The sequence below is a fragment of the Homarus americanus genome, unplaced genomic scaffold (assembly GCF_018991925.1).
Source record: "Homarus americanus isolate GMGI-L3 unplaced genomic scaffold, GMGI_Hamer_2.0 scaffold17436, whole genome shotgun sequence".
In the NCBI taxonomy this organism is placed as follows: domain Eukaryota; kingdom Metazoa; phylum Arthropoda; class Malacostraca; order Decapoda; family Nephropidae; genus Homarus; species Homarus americanus.
In genome coordinates this window covers 59,862-83,014 of record NW_024756428.1, presented here as the reverse complement: position 1 = coordinate 83,014, position 23,153 = coordinate 59,862, and the positions used below count along the sequence as shown (strand labels likewise).

The window sequence follows — 23,153 nt, the reverse complement described above, 5'->3', positions numbered from 1 at the left end:
AAGTCATAACATCTAGGTGAGGCTACGAGGACATTACATCTGGGAGGGGTCACGAAGATGTCACATCTAGGAGGGACCACGAGGACATTACATCTGGTAGGGGTCACGATGACATCACATCTAGGAGGGGTCACGAAGACATACATCTAGGTGAGGTTGCGAGGACATTACATCTGGGAGGGGTTACGAAGACAGCACATCTAGGTGAGGCTACGAGGAAATTACATCTGGCAGGGGTCACGAAGACATCACATCTAGGAGGGGTCACGAAGACATACATCTAGGCGAGGCTACGAGGACATTAAATCTTGGAGGGGTCACGAAGACATACCTCTAGGTAAGGCTACGAAGACATACATCTAGGATGAGTCACGAAGACATCACATCTAAGTTAGGCTACGAGGACATTACATCTGGGAGGGGTCACGAGGACATCACATCTAGATGAGGCTAAGAGGACATTACATCTGGGAGGGGTCACGAAGACATACATCTAGGAGAGGCTACGAGGACATTACATCTGAGAGGGGTCACAAAGACATCACATCTAGGAGGGACCACGAGGACATTACATCTGGGAGGGGTCACGAGGCCATCATATCTAGGTGAGGCGACGAGGACATACATCTAGGAGGGGTATCGAAGAAATTACATCTGGTAGGGGTCACGAGGACATCACATCTAGATGAGGCTACGAGTACATACATCTAGGAGGAGTCACTAAGACTTCACATCTAGGAGGGGCCACGAGGACGTTACATCTGGGAGGGGTCAAGAGGCCATCATATCTAGGTGAGGCTACGAGGACATACATCTAGGAGGGGTCACAAAGACATCACATCTAGGTGAGGCTACAAGGACATTACATCTGGGAGGGGTCACGAAGACATCACATCTAGATGAGGCTACGAGGACATTACATCTGGGAGGGGTCACGAAGACATCACATCTAGATGAGGCTACAAGGACATTACATCTGGGAGGGTCACGAAGACATCACATCTAGGTGAGGCTACGAGGACATTACATCTGGGAGGGGTCACGAAGACATCACATCTAGATGAGGCTACGAGGACATTACATCTAGGACGGATCACGAAGACATCACATCTAGGTGAGGCTACGAGGACATTTCATCTGGGAGGGGTCACGAAGACATCACATCTAGGTGAGGCTACGAGGACATTACATCTAGGACGGGTCACGAAGACATCACATCTAGGTGAGGCTACGAGGACATTACATCTAGGAGGGGTCACGAAGACATCACATCTAGGTGAGGCTACGAGGACATACATCTAGGAGGAGTCACGAAAACATCACATCTAAGTGAGGCTACGAGGACATTACATCTGGGAGGGGTCACGAGGACATCATATTTAGGTGAAGCTACGAGGACATACATCTACGAGGAGTCACGAAAACATCACATCTAAGTGAGGCTACGAGGACATTACATCTGGGAGGGGTCACGAGGACATCATATTTAGGTGAGGCTACGAGGACATACATCTGGGAGGGGTCACAAAGACATCACAGCTAGGGGTGACCACGAGGATATTACATCTGGGAGGGGTCGCGTGGGCATTACATCTAGATGAGGCTACGAGGACATACATCTAGGAGGGGTCGCGTGGACATTACATCTAGCTGAGGCTACGAGGACATTACATCTGGGAGGGGTCACGAAGACATCACATCTAGGTGAGGTTACGAGGACATTACATCTGGGAGGGGTCACGAAGACATCACATCTAGGTGAGGCTACGAGGACATTACATCTAGGACGGGTCACGAAGACATCACATCTAGGTGAGGCTACGAGGACATTTCATCTGGGAGGGGTCACGAAGACATCACATCTAGGTGAGGCTACGAGGACATTACATCAGGGAGGGGTCACAAAGATATTACATCTAGGAGAGGTCACGAAGACATACATCTATGTGAGGCTACGAGGACATTACATCTAGCAGGGGTCACGAGGACCTCACATCTAGGAGGGGCTATCGAGGACATTACATCTACGAGGGGCCACGAGCACATTACATCTAGGAGGGACTACGAGGACATTACATCTGGGAGGGGTCACGAGGACATCACATCTAGGTGAGGCTACGAGGACATACATCTAGGAGTAGTCACGAAAACATCACATCTAAGTGAGGCTACGAGGACATTACATCTGGGAGGGGTCACGAGGCCATCATATTTAGGTGAGGCTACGATGACATACATCTAGGATGGGTCGCGAGGACATTACATCTGGTAGGGGTCACGAGGACATCACATCTAGATGAGGCTACGAGGACATACGTCTAGGAGGAGTCACAAAGGCATCACATCTAGGAGGGGCTACGAGGACATAACATCTACGAGGGGCCACGAGCACATTACATCTAGGAGGGACCACGAGGACATTACGTCTGGGAGGGGTCACGAGGACATTACATCTGGGAGGGGTTACGAGGATATCATATTTAGGTGAGGCTACGAGGACATACATCTGGGAGGGGTCACAAAGACATCACAGCTAGGGGTGACGACGAGGACATTACATCTGGGAGGGGTCACGAGGCCATCATATTTAGGTGAGGCTACGAGGACATACATCAAGGAGGGGTCACGAGGACATTACATCTGGTAGGGGTCACGAGGACATCACATCTACATGAGGCTACGAGGACATACGTCTAGGAGGAGTCACTAAGACATCACATCTAGGAGGGGCCACGAGAACATTATATCTGAAGGAGTCACGAGGAAATCACATCTGAGTCACGACGACATCACATCTCGGAGGAGCCACGAGGACATCACATAATCACATCTTGGAGTGGCCAGGAGGACATCATATCTTGTAGGGGTCACGAAGACATTACATCCAGGAGGGGCCACGAGGTTCATCACATTTAGGAGGGACCCCACGAGGACATCAATCCTGAGAAGGGTCACGAAGATATCACATCTAGGATGGATCACGAGGACATTAAATCTAAGAGAGGTCACGAGGACATCACATGTATGCGGCGTCACGATGTGCATTAGGACCTAGGAATGGAGGAAACTGCAGCGGGCCTATTGGCCTCCTACCTGGCAGTCCTGTTTATACCCAACCCCTATCGCTCATATTTCCACCCATCCTATGTTGGAATCTATCAAGAGTTTTCGAGTTAACTTGTTCCACTCATCCATAACTATTTTTCCAAACAAATGTTTTCCTATCTCGCGCCTAAATCTAAATTTGAGAAATTTAAATCCATTGCTACAAGATCGGTCCTGGTTGCATAGTTTGAATACCTTTGTTTAACCCTGCATTTCATTTACACACCTATATCATATCGCCCCTCATTCTACATCTCTCGAGGGAGTGCAAATTAAATGCTTTAACCTGTCTCTGTACTCGAGGTTCCTAATGCCCGGGATTAGTCTTGTCATTCTCCTCGGAATTCTTTCGAGGGATTCTATATCCATTCTGTAATACGGTGGCCAGATCTGAACTACGTAATCCAAGTGAGATCTCACGATGACATCACACCTAGGAGGGGCCACGATGACATCACATCTAGGAGGGGTCACGAAGACATACATCAAGGTGAGGCGACGAGAACATTACATCTGGGAGGGGTCACGAAGACATACATCTAGGTGAGGCTACGAGGACATTACATCTGGGAGGGGTCACGAAGACATCACATCTAGGGGGGGTCACGAAGACATACATCTAGGCGAGGCTACGAGGACATTACATCTTGGAGGGGTCACGAAGACATACATCTAGGTGAGGCTACGAGGACATTACATCTAGGAGGGGCCACGAGGACATTACATCTAGGAGGGACTACGAGGACATTACATCTGGGAGGGGTCACGAGGACATCACATCTAGGTGAGGCTACGAGGACATATATCTAGGAGGAGTCACGAAGACATCACACCTAAGTGAGGCTACGAGGACATTACATCTGGGAGGGGTCACGAGGACATCATATTTAGGTGAGGCTACGAGGACATACATCTGGGAGGAGTCACGAAGACATCATATTTAGGTGAGGCTACGAGGACATACATCTGGGAGGGGTCACAAAGACATCGCAGCTAGGGGTGACCACGAGGACATTACATCTGGGAGGGGTCACGAGGCCATCATATTTAGGTGAGGCTACGAGGACATACATCTAGGAGGGGTCACGAGGACATTACATCTGGTAGGGGCCAAGAGAACATTACATCTGAAGGAGTCACGAGGAAATCACATCTGAGTCACGACGACATCACATCTCGGAGGAGCCACGAGGACATCACATAATCACATCTTGGAGTGGCCAGGAGGACATCATATCTTGTAGGGGTCACGAAGACATTACATCCAGGAGGGGCCACGAGGTTCATCACATTTAGGTGGGACCCCACGAGGACATCAATCCTGAGAAGGGTCACGAAGATATCACATCTAGGATGGATCACGAGGACATTAAATCTAAGAGAGGTCACGAGGACATCACATGTATGAGGCGTCACGATGTGCATTAGGACCTAGGAATGGAGGAAACTGCAGCGGGCCTATTGGCCTCCTACCTGGCAGTCCAGTTTATACCCAACCCCTATCGCTCATATTTCCACCCATCCTATGTTGGAATCTATCAAGAGTTTTCGAGTTAACATGTTCCACTCATCCACTACTATTTTTCCAAACAAATGTTTTCCTATCTCGCGCCTAAATCTAAATTTGAGAAATTTAAATACATTGCTACAAGTTCGGTCCTGGTTGCATAGTTTGAATACCTTTGTTTAACCCTGCATTTCATTTACACACCTCTATCATATCGCCCCTCATTCTACGTCTCTCGAGGGAGTGCAAATTAAGATGCTTTAACCTGTCTCTGTACTCGAGGTTCCTAATGCCCGGGATTAGTCTTGTCATTCTCCTCGGAATTCTTTCGAGGGATTCTATATCCATTCTGTAATACGGTGGCCAGATCTGAACTACGTAATCCAAGTGAGATCTCACGATGACATCACATCTAGGAGGGGCCACGATGACATCACATTTAGGAGGGGTCACGAAGACATACATCTAGGTGAGGCGACGAGAACATTACATCTGGGAGGGGTCACGAAGACATACATCTAGGTGAGGCTACGAGGACATTACATCTGGGACTGGTCACGAAGACATCACATCTGGGAGAGGTCACGAAGACATCACATCTAGGAGGGGTCACGAAGACATACATCTAGGTGAGGCTACGAGGACATTACATCTGGGACTGGTCACGAAGACATCACATCTAGGGGGGGCCACGAAGACATACATCTAGGCGAGGCTACGAGGACATTACATCTTGGAGGGGTCACGAAGACATACATCTAGGTGAGGCTGCGAGGACTTACATCTACGAGGGGCTACGAGGACATTACATCTAGGAGGGACCACGAGGACATTACATCTGGGAGGGGTCACGAGGACATCACATCTAGGTGAGGCTACGAGGACATATATCTAGGAGGAGTCACGAAGACATCACATCTAAGTGAGGCTACGAGGACATTACATCTGGGAGGGGTCACGAGGACATCACATCTAGATGAGGCTACGAGGACATTACATCTGGGAGGGGTCACGAAGACATACATCTAGGTGAGGCTACGAGGATATTACATCTAGGAGGGTCACGAGGCCATCATATTTAGGTGAGGCTACGAGGACATACATCTGGGAGGGGTCACAAAGACATCACAGCTAGGGGGACCACGAGGATATTACATCTGGGAGGGGTCACGAGGCCATCATATTTAGGTGATGCTACGAGGACATTACATCTGGTAGGGGTCACGAGGACATTACATCTAGGAGGGGTCACGAAGACATACATCTAGGCGAGGCTATGAGGACATTACATCTGGGAGGGGTCACAAAGACATGACATCTAGGAGGGACCACGAGGACATTACTTCTGGGAGGGGTCACGAGGCCATCATATCTAGGTGAGGCGACGAGGAAATTACTTCTGGGAGGGGTCACGAAGACATCACATCTAGATGAGGCTACGACGACATTACATCTGGGAGGGGTCACAAAGACATCACATCTAGGAGGGACCACGAGGACATTACATCTGGGAGGGGTCACGAGACCATCATATCTAGGTGAGGCTACGAGGACATACATCTAGGAGGGGTGGCGTGGACATTACATCTAGATGAGGCTGCGAGGACATACATCTAGGAGGAGTCAGTAAGACATCACATCTAGGAGGGGCCACGAGGCCATCACGTCTAGATGAGGCTACAAGGACATCACATCTAGGAGGGGTTACGAAGACATCACATCTAGGCGAGGCTACGAGGACATTACATCTGGGAGGGGTCACGAAGACATCACATCTAGGTGAGGCTACGAGGACATTACATCTAGGAGGGGTCACGAAGACATCACATCTAGGTGAGGCTACGAGGATATTTCATCTGGGATGGGTCACAAAGATATTACATCTAGGAGAGGTCACGAGGACATTACATCTAGGGGGGGCTACGAGGACATTATATCTAGGAGGGGCCACGAGGACATTACATCTAGGAGGGACCACGAGGACATTACATCTTGGAGGGGCCACGAGGACATCACATTTAGATGAGGCTACGAGGACATACATCTAGGAGGAGTCACCAAGACATCACATCTAAGTGAGGCTACGAGGACATTACATCTGGGAGGGGTCACGAGGACATCTCATCTAGAAGAGGCTACGAGGACATAACATCTGGGAGGGGTCACGAAAACATACATCTAGGTGAGGCTACGAGGATATTGCATCTGGGACGGGTCACAAAGACATCATATCTAGGGGGGACCACAAGGACATTACATCTGGGAGGGGTCACGAGGACATCACATCTAGATGAGTCTACGAGGACATTACATCTGGGAGGGGTCACGAAGACATACATCTAGGTGAGGCTACGAGGACATTACATCTGGGGGGGGTCACGGGGACATCACATCTAGATGAGCTACATTACATCTGGGAGGGTCACAGACATACATCTAGGTGAGGCTACGAGGATATTACATCTAGGAGGGGTCACGAGGCCATCATATTTAGGTGAGGCTACGAGGACATACATCTGGGAGGGTCACAAAGACATCACAGCTAGGGGGGACCACGAGGATATTACATCTGGGAGGGGTCACGAGGCCATCATATTTAGGTGATGCTACGAGGACATTACATCTGGTAGGGGTCACGAGGACATTACATCTAGGAGGGGTCACGAAGACATACATCTAGGCGAGGCTATGAGGACATTACATCTGGGAGGGGTCACAAAGACATGACATCTAGGAGGGACCACGAGGACATTACTTCTGGGAGGGGTCACGAGGCCATCATATCTAGGTGAGGCGACGAGGAAATTACTTCTGGGAGGGGTCACGAAGACATCACATCTAGATGAGGCTACGACGACATTACATCTGGGAGGGGTCACAAAGACATCACATCTAGGAGGGACCACGAGGACATTACATCTGGGAGGGGTCACGAGACCATCATATCTAGGTGAGGCTACGAGGACATACATCTAGGAGGGGTGGCGTGGACATTACATCTAGATGAGGCTGCGAGGACATACATCTAGGAGGAGTCAGTAAGACATCACATCTAGGAGGGGCCACGAGGCCATCACGTCTAGATGAGGCTACAAGGACATCACATCTAGGAGGGGTTACGAAGACATCACATCTAGGCGAGGCTACGAGGACATTACATCTGGGAGGGGTCACGAAGACATCACATCTAGGTGAGGCTACGAGGACATTACATCTAGGAGGGGTCACGAAGACATCACATCTAGGTGAGGCTACGAGGATATTTCATCTGGGATGGGTCACAAAGATATTACATCTAGGAGAGGTCACGAGGACATTACATCTAGGGGGGGCTACGAGGACATTATATCTAGGAGGGGCCACGAGGACATTACATCTAGGAGGGACCACGAGGACATTACATCTTGGAGGGGCCACGAGGACATCACATTTAGATGAGGCTACGAGGACATACATCTAGGAGGAGTCACCAAGACATCACATCTAAGTGAGGCTACGAGGACATTACATCTGGGAGGGGTCACGAGGACATCTCATCTAGAAGAGGCTACGAGGACATAACATCTGGGAGGGGTCACGAAAACATACATCTAGGTGAGGCTACGAGGATATTGCATCTGGGACGGGTCACAAAGACATCATATCTAGGGGGGACCACAAGGACATTACATCTGGGAGGGGTCACGAGGACATCACATCTAGATGAGGCTACGAGGACATTACATCTGGGAGGGGTCACGAAGACATACATCTAGGTGAGGCTACGAGGACATTACATCTGGGAGGGGTCACGAGGCAATCATATTTAGGTGAGGCTACGAGGACATACATCTAAGAGGGGTCACGAGGACATTACATCTAGGAGGGGTCACGAAGACATTACATCTAGGTGAGGCTACGAGGACATTACATCTGGGAGGGGTCACGAAGACATCACATCTAGGTGAGGCTACGAAGACATACATCTAAGAGGGGCCACGAGAACATTATATCTGAAGGAGTCACGAGGAAATCACATCTGAGTCACGACGACATCACATCTAGGAGGAGCCACGAGGACATCACATCATCACATCTTGGAGTGGCCAGGTGGACATCATATCTTGTAGGGGTCACGAGGACATTACATCCAGGAGGGGCCAAGGGAAAATCACATCTAGGAGGTTCCACGAGGTTCATCACATTTAGGTGGGACCCCACGAGGACATCAATCCTGAGAAGGGTCACGAAGATATCACATCTAGGATGGATCACGAGGACATTAAATCTAAGAGAGGTCACGAGGACATCACATGTATGAGGCGTCACGATGTGCATTAGGACCTAGGAATAGAGGACACTGCAGCGGGCCTATTGGCCTCCTACCTGGCAGTCCAGTTTATACCCAAACTCTATCGCTCATATTTCCACCCATCCTATGTTGGAATCTATGAAGAGTTTCCGAGTTAACTTGTCCCATTCATCTGCTACTATTTTTCAAACAAATGTTTTCCTATCTCGCGCCTAAATCTAAATTTGAGTAATTTAAATCCATTGCTACAAGTTCGGTCCTGGTTGCATAGTTTGAGTACCTTTGTTTAACCCTGCATTTCATTTATACACCTCTATCATATCGCCCCTCATTCTACGTCTCACGAGGGAGTGCAAATTAAGATGCTTTAACCTGTCTCTGTACTCGAGGTTCCTAATGCCCGGGATTAGTCTTGTCATTCTCCTCAGAATTCTTTCGAGGGATTCTATATCCATTCTGTAATACGGTGACCAGATCTGAACTACGTAATCCAAGTGAGATCTCACAATGACATCACATCTATGAGGGGCCACGATGATCACCACATCTAGGAGTGGCCATGATGACATCACATCTAGGAGGGGATGCGAGGATATCACATCTAGGAGGTGACGCGAGGATATCACATGTAGGACGAGACGCGAGGACATCACATCTAGGAGGGGACGCGAGGACATCACATCTAGCAGGGGCCACGAGGACATCACATTTGGGAGGGGGGTCACGAGGACATCACATCTAGGAGGAGTCACGATGACATCACATCTAGAAGGGGCCACGATGACATCACATCTAGGAGGGGCCATGATGACGTCACATCTAGGAGGGGCCACGAGGACATCACATCTAGGAGGGGTCACGACATCACATCTAGTAGGAGCCACGAGGACATTACATCTGAAGGAGTCACGACGACATCACATCTCGGAGGAGCCACGAGGACATCACATCATCACATCTTGGAGTGGCCAGGAGGACATCATATCTTGTAGGGGTCACGAGGACATTTATGCGAATGAGCAGCCCTTTCGAGGAACCACTCTGCTCACCCCACAAGGGTAGGGGACTAGAAAAGGTGCCCGATGCATAGCCTGCCTAAAAAACCAACTTGACTGGGCAACCGCACCCAGTAAGGTCATCCTTATGCGGTCGAAAACACAATCAAAATCACAGATCCAAACAAACACAAACAATACAACCTCTTATGGTTGCTGCATTGAATGTCAGGAACCTTCTGGATGCTGGCACATATGAGCATCCTGAAAAAAGAACTGCCCTAGTTGTAGGTTATGCATCTAGGCTACTGTGCCGAGTAGCAACCTTGTATATAAGCTATTGTGCCGAGTAGCATCTTTGTATGTAATTACGTGGCGACAATGCACGTGTTATGTGGCAACATTGCCCCGAGGCTGCCATATGGCAATGCAGCCTCAGTCTGGCTCCGTGGGTCGTGCGTGGCACTTCATAAGCACGCTGCTCACTACTTGTATCTCTCCTATCCGTTAATAAATGGACTTCAGTGTTACCCGGTGTTTCCCTACCCATCACTGCCTTCTTCAGGGAACACTTGGAACCTTCACTTGTGGCAAAAGAGCTGGATAGGTATAACATCGTCATTGTCCCTTCTTCTGGAAGGGTAAGCTTGCTGTGGAGAAAAACCGCACTTATGGATTTGGCTTTGCCATCAGCCAACGCATCCTACACAAGGTAACTGAAATGCCTATTGGGATCAATGAGCGCCTCATGACGTTCCGAGTCCCACTGAATCACTCACGTCATGCCTATTTCATCAGTGCATACCCCCCAACACTGGATGTAGAGTCAAGGAGGTCCTTCTACGCCGACTTCGAGAGAGTGTTGTGCTCCTTGGTGACTTCAATGCCAGAGTTGGTAGAGATGATAACATTGGCTGGGAACGATATGGAGAAATGGACTAGGAAAGCGTAATCCCAACGGCCTACTCCTCCTCAGCAAGTGTGCTGCACACAACCTCACTATCACCAATACCTTGTTTAGGCAGGCCCACAAGTTCAAGGGTTCGTGGCAACACCGACGATCCAGACACTGGCATCTCATTGACTACATTATTGTCAGAGAAAGAGATCGCCGCTTGTCCTCATCATCTGTGCTATGCGTGGCTCACACCACTGCGACACTGACCAACGGCTCTTCAAAGCCAAGTTCTCACTTCACCTCGCCCAAAACGGCGAAGGCAGCAAGCCTCTAGAAAAGAGTTTAACACAAAATGTCTAGAGGATCAAGCGGTAGCACATGCTTTCAAATAACAGCTCGAACATGGGCTGATGAACAACCCAAGAGCAAACAACGCAAATCCTTGTGCCAGATCGAAAGAATACACCAGGACTGGTTTGAGGAAAATCACCAGTCAATCAATGTACTCAGCGATGATAAACGTGCTGCTTTAACTGACTGGCAGAAACAACCCTCAGTCTTGGACCAAAGCTGATACCTTCTTCAAGAAGAAAGCTGTGGCCCAGCGGGAACTTCGCAATCTAAAGAATGATTGGTTTTAAAAATAAAGCATGTGAAACACAAAAGTTTGCATATCAGCACAAGATGCGCGAATTTTTCAATTCAACCAAAACATTTTATGGGTCGGTCATTCGTGGCGCAGCTCCCCTCCACTTATCCGAGATATATATATATATATATATATATATATATATATATATATATATATATATATATATATATATTTGATAAAATCACACGGAAAATGGAAACAACGGAGCACCTTAGCTTTGTCTTTATTCAATAACGACAAAGCTAAGGTGCTCGTTATATTATCATTTTTTCATTGTGGATTTATGATATATATATATATATATATATATATATATATATATATATATATATATATATATATATATATATATATATATATATATATATATACACCTCTTATCACCACTGACCTGCCATTTTAGTTCAAGCGACTTCAGTTCCCGGTTAAAGTGAGCTTTGCCATGACTATCTACAAAAGCCAGGGACAGTCCATAAAGATGGTTGGCCTAAACTTGGTGTTTCCTTGCCTCTCTCATGGACAGTTCTATGTTGCATGCTCCAGAGTGGGAACTGGCAAAAAACTGTACATACTTGCTGCTAATGGCTAAACCAAAAATGTGATCTACCTTAATGCACTACAGTGAGACAATGTGGAGCCTCCCGGAAGGTGGCGTCCTATATACAGTATATATATATATATATATATATATATATATATATATATATATATATATATATATATATATATATATATATATATATATATACACTAGTGGAATCGTCGCCCTCTCAGACGTTTAAACAATATTACTTTTCTGATTACTTCTCGGTGTGTATGCTGTTGATGTTACTTGTTAAGTAAACTGTGGCTGGTGTATTTCACTGTGTTCAAATCTGTTGTGAATTCGTGTTTGTAATTATTGAACTTTCTGTATAAGAAAAAATATTTATATACAACCTCGTTTCATATTCGTTCATCTCTTTAGTTAACTTTATTTGTGGTAAGTAACACTGATATTTGTCTGATCTTGGCTACCTTTGGCCTAACCGATATATATTTTACGTGTTTTTTGGGGGGGGAATCGGTTAATTTGCAAAATGACCGGTATGCATATTGGTAATTTTGCATAGTAACTTACTAACAGACAACCTAAACTAACGTAACCTTATCGTTAGGATAGTTTAGGTTGTTGCACATGTGGAGGACTACATCAAGTGCGGGAGGGGCGATGGCAGCGTCTTTCCCAGCGTTGGCGCTTGTCTGCCTCGTTGTGCAGTCGGGCTATCTCAAAAGTATTGACATTTTCTCGTTGTGGTGCTCCTCCAAGCGTTACGGTATGGAGTAATCGACTCCCAGGTGAGGGGGTCGATCTGGCACTTTTTCAGGTAACGCCCTCCGGCGTTACGTTTACTATTCGTTAGGCGACTGTAAATTAGCTGCCTTAGCAGTCTACTGTCGTCCACGTGGGTAACATGGCCAGTCCAGCATAGCTGTTTGTGGATAATGGTAGCCTCGATGCTCCTACAGTTGGTGTCAGCAAGGATGCTGGCATTTGTTCTCTTGTGTTCCCAGCGAAAACGGGGGATGGATTGTAGACTACGTTGGTGAAAGTATTCAAGTGCCTTGAGGTGCCTCCTGTATGAAACCCATGCCTCGCTGCCACATAGAAGGGTGGGGAGGACCACTGCCCGATATACGTGTAATATTGTAGATAATTTCAGTCCCTACAGCTAAAGACATGGTTTCGGAGTCTGCCAAATGTTTGAAATGTACTTCTGTTCTGATGCTGAATCTCTTCATCGATGTCTGCGGTGGTGGACAGGTGGGAGCCGAGATACCGAAAGTGGGTAACACTACAGAGGGTAGTACTTTACCACCATCACCCGTAACATGCTTCACACATATGCTCAGAGCACACCCATACTTTAAGGTATTACAGCCGTTCATCAACCTTGAAGAAGAACCCCTGCGTCCCACATGTGCAATCAACCATGAGGAGCGTTGATTACACACCTGGACTTGGTTAATTCGATCACATTCACCCAATACTGGGGAGATAAACGTCTCTGTGTACCCAATAGACTCCTGATCTCAGTGTGTGACCTTTCATTCACTCAGGCTGCACTCAGTTTACTCTCAGTACTCCATGGACAGGAAGAGAGTGACCGTCAACAGGTGAACCCTGCCCAGCTGAGGGAGGGGTTCTATTATCCCGTTAGTAAGAGTTTTCACTAACTGACTGAAGAGATGTGGTGTTGTATGAACCAAGGTGGGGAGATTTGATGACCCAAAACGACCACCGACCAAGTGCGGCCGCTGTTCCCACATAGTTAGTCGTCAGGAACACTCGTTCACCTCGTGCGTGGCCGGTTATACGACCGCTAAACACCCGTTAACCGACCGCTAAACCGACAGACCGAATGGGTTCTCAAAAACCCTGCAAGAGAACACTCTGTTAGCTATAGTTAATTTCTTCTCCGCCCTATCTAAACACTGTCTGAGATCGAATAAAACTTACTTGCAACACTGATGAATCGTGGGCGAGAAGGGACGAGGCCACTTGGTCGTTTTCCTTGCCAGAGACACATGGATGACGTCTGCTTGGCCCAGACACCTGCGCGCTATTGAGCTCCAGCCCGCCTCACGTCTCCCCAAGGCGTTCGCCTGGCCTAGTGACGTCATCTTTTTGCGTAACTTATAGTTTCTATGGGACACACGTAACATATTTAGACTGAGAAACGATCTACAATAAATTTAATAATTGTCCCTTGACTTCATGAATCGTGTCTACTTTAATTCGATAAAGCACAGTTAGTTTTATATAGGCCTAGTTCAAAATGTTTCCACCGCGCTTGATGGCGTTGCTTGAGCTTATTTGACTCGCCATGAGGCGTGGGTGTTTCAGCCTGGTCTACTGATGCTTTTCTGTTTCGGCAGATTGGTTATTTTTGTTCTAACGTCTCTAAATATCACACCAAAGTTTCTGGATATTACAATCGACTCCCCTAAAAAGAGACAGCACTGTCCTCATGTGCTGAGAGAAAAAAGTATACATGCAACCCCCCACCAGAGGAGACCCTGCTCTAATAACTGCATCTCACACCTGCAACATGCTTAAAGCAGCATTTCCGTCTTCCAACTTCCGGCACCCATGATCATGCTAGTATTCCTTTTTTCCTCTCTGATATATATATATATATATATATATATATATATATATATATATATATATATATATATATATATATATATATATATATATATATATATATATATATATATATATATATATATATATATATATATATATATATATATATATATATATATATATATATATATATGCAAGTAAATCACTGTGGGTGCGCGTGATCCAGGTATATGCTGATAACCACAAGGAAAGAAGAAAACACGAAGTTCCCAAGCGCTTTCGTGTAATTCACATCTTCAGGGGTAAACATTCATACTCAAGCTAGCAAGCTGAAGTGTACTTCCTGTAAGCAAGAACACGCCTCCTTTGACATGCACTGCCCATCTTGGAAGAATGAGAAGAATAGTGAGTCATACCAATTTAGCACTAAAAATGGTAGGATTATATAAGTAAAGAATGATTATGAACAACAATGGCACCAAATAAACTGTTTTAATTCAATAAATAAGGAAATAATTAATAAAGGATGTGTACAAATATTTCACCCACGTAAAGCAGCGACCACATGAATTTTTAAACAAAATAAGTAACACCAATTACGGAGTATGTTATGCTTGAGTCAAGCTCAAACACAATATATGGTTCAGAGACAATACACTCCTCTATTTTCGTGATGGTATCCCAGGCCACACTGAGATCATTCGGACCTATCACCACTTGCAAAGGGATGACACACGGACACGTACTGAACAAGTCAGTTCAGCAGCTCGGTCCAGCGTCTGTCACACAGACAGGGACTGGACCTGTGAAATCTTAAATAATCCGTAAAATTTAAAAAAAATTAAAATAGCACCAGAGAATGTAAATATTAAAATTGTACTGTCGTTATGATTAAACAAAATGGCAAAAAAAGAATGAAAATTCTCTTCTGCCAAGTCAAAATATGTAATACAAGTTTTGTTTAATTCAGATTCCCAACAATATTTGGAGGCGTACAATTTATAACAGCTCACCATGGCTCCCTTGGGGGCCATGGGCCCCAGGTTGAGAACCACTGGTCTAAACAGTGCTCATATTCCCTGCCAACCAATATATATAATTACCATATAAATTTAATTTACTTGGAGAACTTCCATGTTCCAAACAACATCACTTGATCATCTTCTGGAGTAAGAAAGGCATCAGGGATATTACATATTCATTTTTTTCCCTTTACAAATAACAACTGACCTCAACCTATCTCTATCTACAGGTTTTGTCCGAGACGTAACTGGCAGCTATGCCATCAGCATTTGGGTGTTGGCCGCCATGATATTCCTTTGTTTTATTCTGTGGCTCTTCATGCCAGCGGCTGTTGCCTACGACAACAAAAGAAGCCAGAAGGAACGTAAGCAGGAACCTTCAGACGCTTGAAGCAGTGTATGCAGTAACCTGGGGACGACTGAAGGAACGTAAATATGATCCTTGAGACAACTGAACGAACGTAAGCATGATCCTTGAGACGACTGAAGGAAGGAAAAACACATTCCTTGAGACGACTGAAGGAGCGTAAACATGATCCTTGAGACAACTGGAGGAGCGTAAACATGATCCTTGAGACGACTGAAGGAGCGTAAACATGATCCTTGAGACGACTGAAGGAGCATAAACATGATCCTTGAGCGACTTAAGGAGCGTAAACATGATCCTTGAGACAACTGGAGGAGCGTAAACATGATCCTTGAGACGACTGAAGGACCGTAAACAATGATCCTTGAGACAACTGAAGGAGCGTAAACATGATCCTTGAGACAACTAGAGGAGCGTAAACATGATCCTTGAGCGACTTAAGGAGTGTAAATATGATCCTTGAGACGACTGAAGGACCGTAAACATGATCCTTGAGACGACTGAAGGAGCGTAAACATGATCCTTGAGATGACTGAAGGAGCGAAAACATGATCCTTGAGACGACTGAAGGAGCGTAAACATGATCCTTGAACGACTTAAGGAGTGTAAACATGATCCTTGAGACGCCTGAAGGACCGTAAACATTATCCTAGAGACGACTGAAGGAGCGTAAACATGATCCTTGAGACGACTGAAGGAGCGTAAACATGATCCTTGAGACGACTGAAGGAGCGTAAACATGATCCTTGAGCGACTTAAGGAGTGTAAACATGATCTTTGAGACGACTGAAGGAGCACAAACATGATCCTTGAGCGACTAAAGGAGTGTAAACATGATCCTTGAGATGACTGAAGGAGCATAAACAAGATCCTTGAGACGACTGAAGGAACGTAAACATGATCCTTGAGCGACTTAAGGAGCGTAAACATGATCCTTGAGACGACTGAAGTAGCGTAAACATGATCCTTGAGATGACTGAAGGAGCGTAAACATGATCCTTGAGACGACTGAAGGAGCGTAAACATGATCCTTGAGCGACTTAAGGAGGGTAAACATGATCCTTGAGACGACTGAAGGCGTGTAAACATGATCTTTGAGAAGACTGAAGGAGCATAAACATGATCCTTGAGCGACTTAAGGGGTGTAAACATGATCCTTGAGACGACTGAAGGAGCGTAAACATGATCCTTGAGCGACTTAAGGAGTGTAAACATGATCCTTGAGACGACTGAAGGAGCGCAAACATGATCCTTGAGCGACTTAAGGAGGGTAAACATGATCCTTGAGACGACTGAAGGCGTGTAAACATGATCTTTGAGAAGACTGAAGGAGCATAAACATGATCCTTGAGCGACTTAAGGGGTGTAAACATGATCCTTGAGACGACTGAAGGAGCGTAAACATGATCCTTGAGCGACTTAAGGAGTGTAAACATGATCCTTGAGACGACTGAAGGAGCGCAAACATGATCCTTGAGCGACTTAAGGAGGGTAAACATGATCCTTGAGACGACTGAAGGCGTGTAAACATGATCTTTGAGAAGACTGAAGGAGCATAAACATGATCCTTGAGCGACTTATGGGGTGTAAACATGATCCTTGAGACGACTGAAGGAGCGTAAACATGATCCTTGAGCGACTTAAGGAGTGTAAACATGATCCTTGAGACGACTGAAGGAGCGTAAACATGATCCTTGAGCGACTTAAGGAGTGTAAACATGATCCTCGAGACGACTGAAGGAGCGTAAATATGATCCTTGAGACAACTGGAGGAGCGTAAACATGATCCTTGAGACGACTGAAGGAGCATAAACATGATCCTTGAGATGACTGAAGGAGCGTAAACATGATCCTTGAGACGACTGAAGGAGCGTAAACATGATCCTTGAGACGACTGAAGGAGCGTAAACATGATCCTTGAGACGACTGAAGGAGCGTAAACATGATCCTTGAGACGACTGAAGGAGCGTAAACATGATCCTTGAGACAACTGGAGGAGCATAAACATGATCCTTGAGACAACTGGAGGAGCGTAAACATGATCCTTGACACGACTGGAGGACCGTAAACATGATCCTTGAGACAACTGGAGGAGCATAAACATGATCCTTGAGCGTCTTAAGAAGTGTAAACATGATCCTTGACACGACTGGAGGACCGTAAACATGATCCTTGAGACAACTGGAGGAGCATAAACATGATCCTTGAGCGACTTAAGGAGTGTAAACATGATCCTTGAGACGACTGAAGGACCGTAAACATGATCCTTGAGACGACTGAAGGAGCGTAAATATTATCCTTAAGACAACTGGAGGAGCGTAAACATGATCCTTGAGACAACTGGAGGAGCGTAAACATGATCCTTAAGACAACTGGAGGAGCGTAAACATGATCCTTGAGCGACTTAAGGAGCGTAAACATGATCCTTGACACGACTGGTGGACCGTAAACATGATCCTTGAGCGACTTAAGGAGCGTAAACATGATCCTTGACACGACTAAAGAAAGATCTGGCCTAGTTCCAAAATCTCGTTACTACAAATATCGTCCTTCAATGAATATATTGTCATAAATTTTCCATAAGTTTTGAGATAAAATTTGTCTATAATATATCTGAAAATTTTTATTAGATAAAGATGGGTGAGTCGCTTTAACTTGGTCGAGGAGACATATTGTTGTGTAATTCAGCTTTTTAACTCTTGTTAGAAATTTGTTTATTTTTGTGTAAAGTAGAGAATTTTGGGAATGATTAGAAGTCACTAGTGGTGATCAATAGTGTGTAATGGGGGAGACGTTTGGGTGATCAATAGTGTGTAATGGGAGAGAAAGTTTGGGTGATCAATAGTGTGTAATGGGAGAGAAAGTTTGGGTGATCAATAGTGTGTAATGGGGGAGAAAGTTTGGGTGATCAATAGTGTGTAGGGAGAGAAAGTTTGGGTGATCAATAGTGTGTAATGGGGGAGAAAGTTTGGGTGATCAATAGTGTGTAATGGGGAGAAAGTTTGGGTGATCAATAGTGTGTAATGGGGGAGAAAGTTTGGGTGATCAATAGTGTGTAATGGGAGAGAAAGTTTGGGTGATCAATAGTGTGTAGGAGAGAAAGTTTGGGTGATCAATAGTGTGTAGGGAGAGAAAGTTTGGGTGATCAATAGTGTGTAATGGGGGAGAAAGTTTGGGTGATCAATAGTGTGTAATGGGAGAGAAAGTTTGGGTGATCAATAGTGTGTAATGGGAGAAAGTTTGGGTGATCAATAGTGTGTAGGGAGAAAGTTTGGGTGATCAATAGTGTGTAATGGGATCAATAGAATGGGGAGAAAGTTTGGGTGATCAATAGTGTGTAATGGGGGAGAAAGTTTGGGTGATCAATAGTGTGTAATGGGAGAGAAAGTTTGGGTGATCAATAGGGTGTAATGGGAGAGAAAGTTTGGGTGATCAATAGTGTGTAGGGAGAGAAAGTTTGGGTGATCAATAGTGTGTAATGGGGGAGAAAGTTTGGGTGATCAATAGGGTGTAATGGGAGAGAAAGTTTGGGTGATCAATAGTGTGTAATGGGGGAGAAATATTGGGTGATCAATAGTGTGTAATGGGGGAGAAATATTGGGTGATCAATAGTGTGTAATGGGGGAGAAAGTTTGGGTGATCAATAGTGTGTAATGGGGGTGAAAGTTAGGGTGATCAATAGTGTGTAATGGGGGAGAAAGCATGGGTGATCAATGTATGTATATTATGTATGCTGTATGTATATTATGTATGTATATTATGTATGTGCTCTATTTATATACACTATTTATTCAGCGTGTGGCAATGTATTTACCATGTCCCACACGCTTAATTAATGTGCCTGGCGACATATGGAAGCTGTTAATGTATCAGTTGCCACATGTCGCCTAAAGGCTAGTTGACCCCCATACAGAGTAAGGAGCGCCACCTCCCTTGTGTACATATTTGTTTATCCAATAAATAGAACCTACGAAAACTCTATAGGTGTTTGTGTTCACTCCAGTAGATAGAACTTGATACCCAGAACACATGCATGGCGCAGTGTGTCATTATACTGGACCATTATACAAGTGAAGTGTAAAGTTTGTGGCAAGACCGGCTTATGGACCCCTGCTCTGTGTCAACCACCGCTAATGGCGCTAATGGCCGTCTCTTCAAAGAATTTATAGCAACTTTGAGCAGTGTCAGTGACAGTGATTTTCTGTGAAGTGTATAGTACATTGTGTGTTTAGTGCCATAACTGTGTGACCTTGTTCTCAAGGATTCCCAAGGTGTAAGGCATGTTCAGGGCATATGTGAGGAGTAGAGTTCATTACAGCCTCCTTTGACGTGTCCAGAGGGTGACTGACTGTGATCGCCTCCTCTCCCTCACAGCGAGACACTGCCCGAGACGCGCACAGACACACACACACACGTACGAACACACTGACTGCGGCCATTCCTTTATAAATATTTTATATATATATAATCTACTTATCTGTGCATTTAATTAATTTTTTGTCTCAGATCTTGTTGATACGACGGGCTGACCGGTCAACACTGATTTAAGACACAGTACACAGATTAAGTTATTATGTCTCGTGCCTTACGCAGTCGTGGAGCCAACGCCTGCATGAGTCAGTCGGATGACAGCTCGGCAGAGATGGATGACCAGGCTGAACAGGACGCTGCAGCTCCCACCACATAGCGCAGCCCTTCACCTCGATCTCCAGCGTTGTCTTCAGAGATAATTGCTTTAATGAAGTTTATGAGGGATGAAAGGCGTCACGACTTTGCTACAAGACGTGTGGAGGACGAAGAAAGAAGGCGAGCAGAGGCAGAGAGAGACCACCAACGGAGATTGGAAGACAGTGCACGGTTTGAAGCTTTGATATCTCGCCTCACTGTTAACCAAGCCCCTGGCTCTAACACTGCCTCGGTATTGACTGGTTCAGATACCTCATCAACGCTTTCTTCACGCCCCCCAGCCCCACCTAAAGCGGCTGCTCAAACACCGCCCATCTTGAAGCCTGATGTGAATTTCCAGACTTTTCGTGAATGGCGGCGATGGTGGACTGATTATGCTACAATGGTGGATCTCCAGAGTTTGCCACAGCCTAAACAACTTATCCAGCTGCGTATGTGCCTGTCATTGGAAACTCAGCGTGTCTTGGAACATACGTTGCAGGTATCTCCGCCCTCTTCTTTGTCTGTAGAAGAGGTACTGGATATTCTACAACGGCACATCAAAGGGCAGCGGAATGAAGCTCTACGCAGGAGGGAATTGTTTAGCTGCAGACAGATGGAGGGCGAGACTTTTGATGCCTTTTATGTACGACTCAAGAGAGCCTCGGAAGAGGTAGATATATGCCCAGGTAACCACCAGCAGTGCGAGGAGACCCACTTGAAGCATGTGATCCTGATGGGTGTTAAGGACGAGGAGCTTGTCCAACGCCTCATCTCCCTCGACTCTTCCTCTTCTCTTAAGGATGTGTTGACGATATGTCGCTCCTATGAGGCTGCCAGGTGTGCCACCTCTGCCATCCGAGCTCCCCCTACAGTTGTACGCGCTGTGTTCCGGTACAAGAAGGACAAGAAGTCTACTCCAACGCCTTCGCCCACTACGCCCACGCCCGGTTCTTTTTGTAACAACTGTGGTAAGCAGCACGGAACACAGGTGTGTCCAGCTGCTGAGTCTACCTGCAACAGTTGTGACCGTAAGGGCCACTGGTCACTCACAGTACGGTGCCCAGCCAAACGCGTCCAGTGCAATGTGTGCGGTCGTTTGGGCCACTACGACAAGTGTTGCCCTACCAACAAACCCAAGGGACAACGTCGGCGGAAGCTTCAGCGCCCTTCCACCAGTGAGGGCCGCCCACAGTCTTCCAATCAGAAGCATGACGACCCTGGACAACGCTCGAGCCATATTAGGAATGTGTGCTCCCCTTCGCGTCCCAGGACCAAAGTTCCCCAGCACATCAGCGTCATCGTGACCTACGGCAGTGTGTCATCCCGTCTTCACATGTTGCCCGACACCGGCGCTGATGCTACAATCATTGGTCTCCAGCATTTGCAATGTTTGGGGCTCTCTCCAAGTGATCTAGGACCACCACCCAAGGATCTCCGCTTCACGGCAGATGGTTTACAGATGGCCCCAGCCCTAGGTTCACTCCAAGCACAGGTCACCTTTGGAAACAGGCCGTGTCAAGCCTGGATTGATGTGCATAACGGTGTCCCGACTCCTTTGCTGTCCTACAGACATTGTCAAGAGTTGGCCATCATCTCCCAGGGCTTCCCCAAACCTATTCTCAAGGTAAAACACGCCAACAGGGTGCACGAAGGGAGCAGCAACTACCCTGCTGCCGCCCTACCTCTTGCCAGTGACACCTCTCCTTCGGATGCTCGGAAGTACTTCCTGAAGGAATTCAGCGACGTTCTGGTGACCAAGTCCGCTCTGGAATTCAAGCCTCTCAAGAAGATGGTAGGCCCCCGATTAGGATCCACCTGAGGGACGACGCGAAGCCCTTCGCTATCTACACCCCTCGACTGGTCCCCCTGGCCTTCCACGAGGCGGTCAAAAACGAGCTGGACTCCATGGTCGCCCAAGAAATTATTGCACCAGCCGGCGATGACCCGTCTCCATGGTGTCACCCTATGGTTGTCGTCGCAAAACCCAAAGGTGGTGTTCGGATCACCACTGACCTCTCCAAGCTCAACAGCCAGGTGTCTCGTCCTGCGCACCCTTCTCCCACGCCCTTTGTAGCTATACGCAGTGTGAACCCGAAGGCGCGCTTCTTCACGACAATGGACGCCCTGTGTGGATACTGGCAGATAGAGCTTGCCGAAGAAGACCGACCACTTACAACTTTCATTACCCCACATGGACGTTACAGTTATTGCCGTGGCCCCATGGGATTCGCCGCTACAGGAGACGCTTTCTGTCTTCGAGGTGATATGGCTCTACAAGGTCTGGCAAACTGCGTGAAAGTGGTCGACGACATACTCGTGCATGATGAGGATTACATGGATCACCTCTGCCGTATCTACGAGGTACTCAACAGGTGCCGGAAGCACGGCATCACCCTAAATGCCGACAAGTTTGTTCTGGCCAGCTCTTCAGTGGACTTTTGTGGGTACACCCTCTCAGGGAATGGTATTGTAGCTGACCCGGAGAAGGTCCGCGCCATCACGGATTTTCCCACCC

General features: G+C 46.6%; 1 protein-coding gene across 1 annotated transcript in view; it reads left to right on the top strand.

The window, feature by feature from the left end:
• LOC121856786 (monocarboxylate transporter 9-like) overlaps positions 1-19,201 on the top strand; it is an 89,629-nt gene extending 70,428 nt beyond the window's left edge. Inside the window, exon 5 of the mRNA XM_042352483.1 lies at positions 15,834-19,201. Within this exon, the coding sequence (XP_042208417.1) occupies positions 15,834-15,994 (161 nt within the window). The 3' untranslated portion in view covers positions 15,995-19,201. The remainder of the gene's footprint in view (positions 1-15,833) is intronic.
• Positions 19,202-23,153: the final 3,952 nt, after the last annotated feature.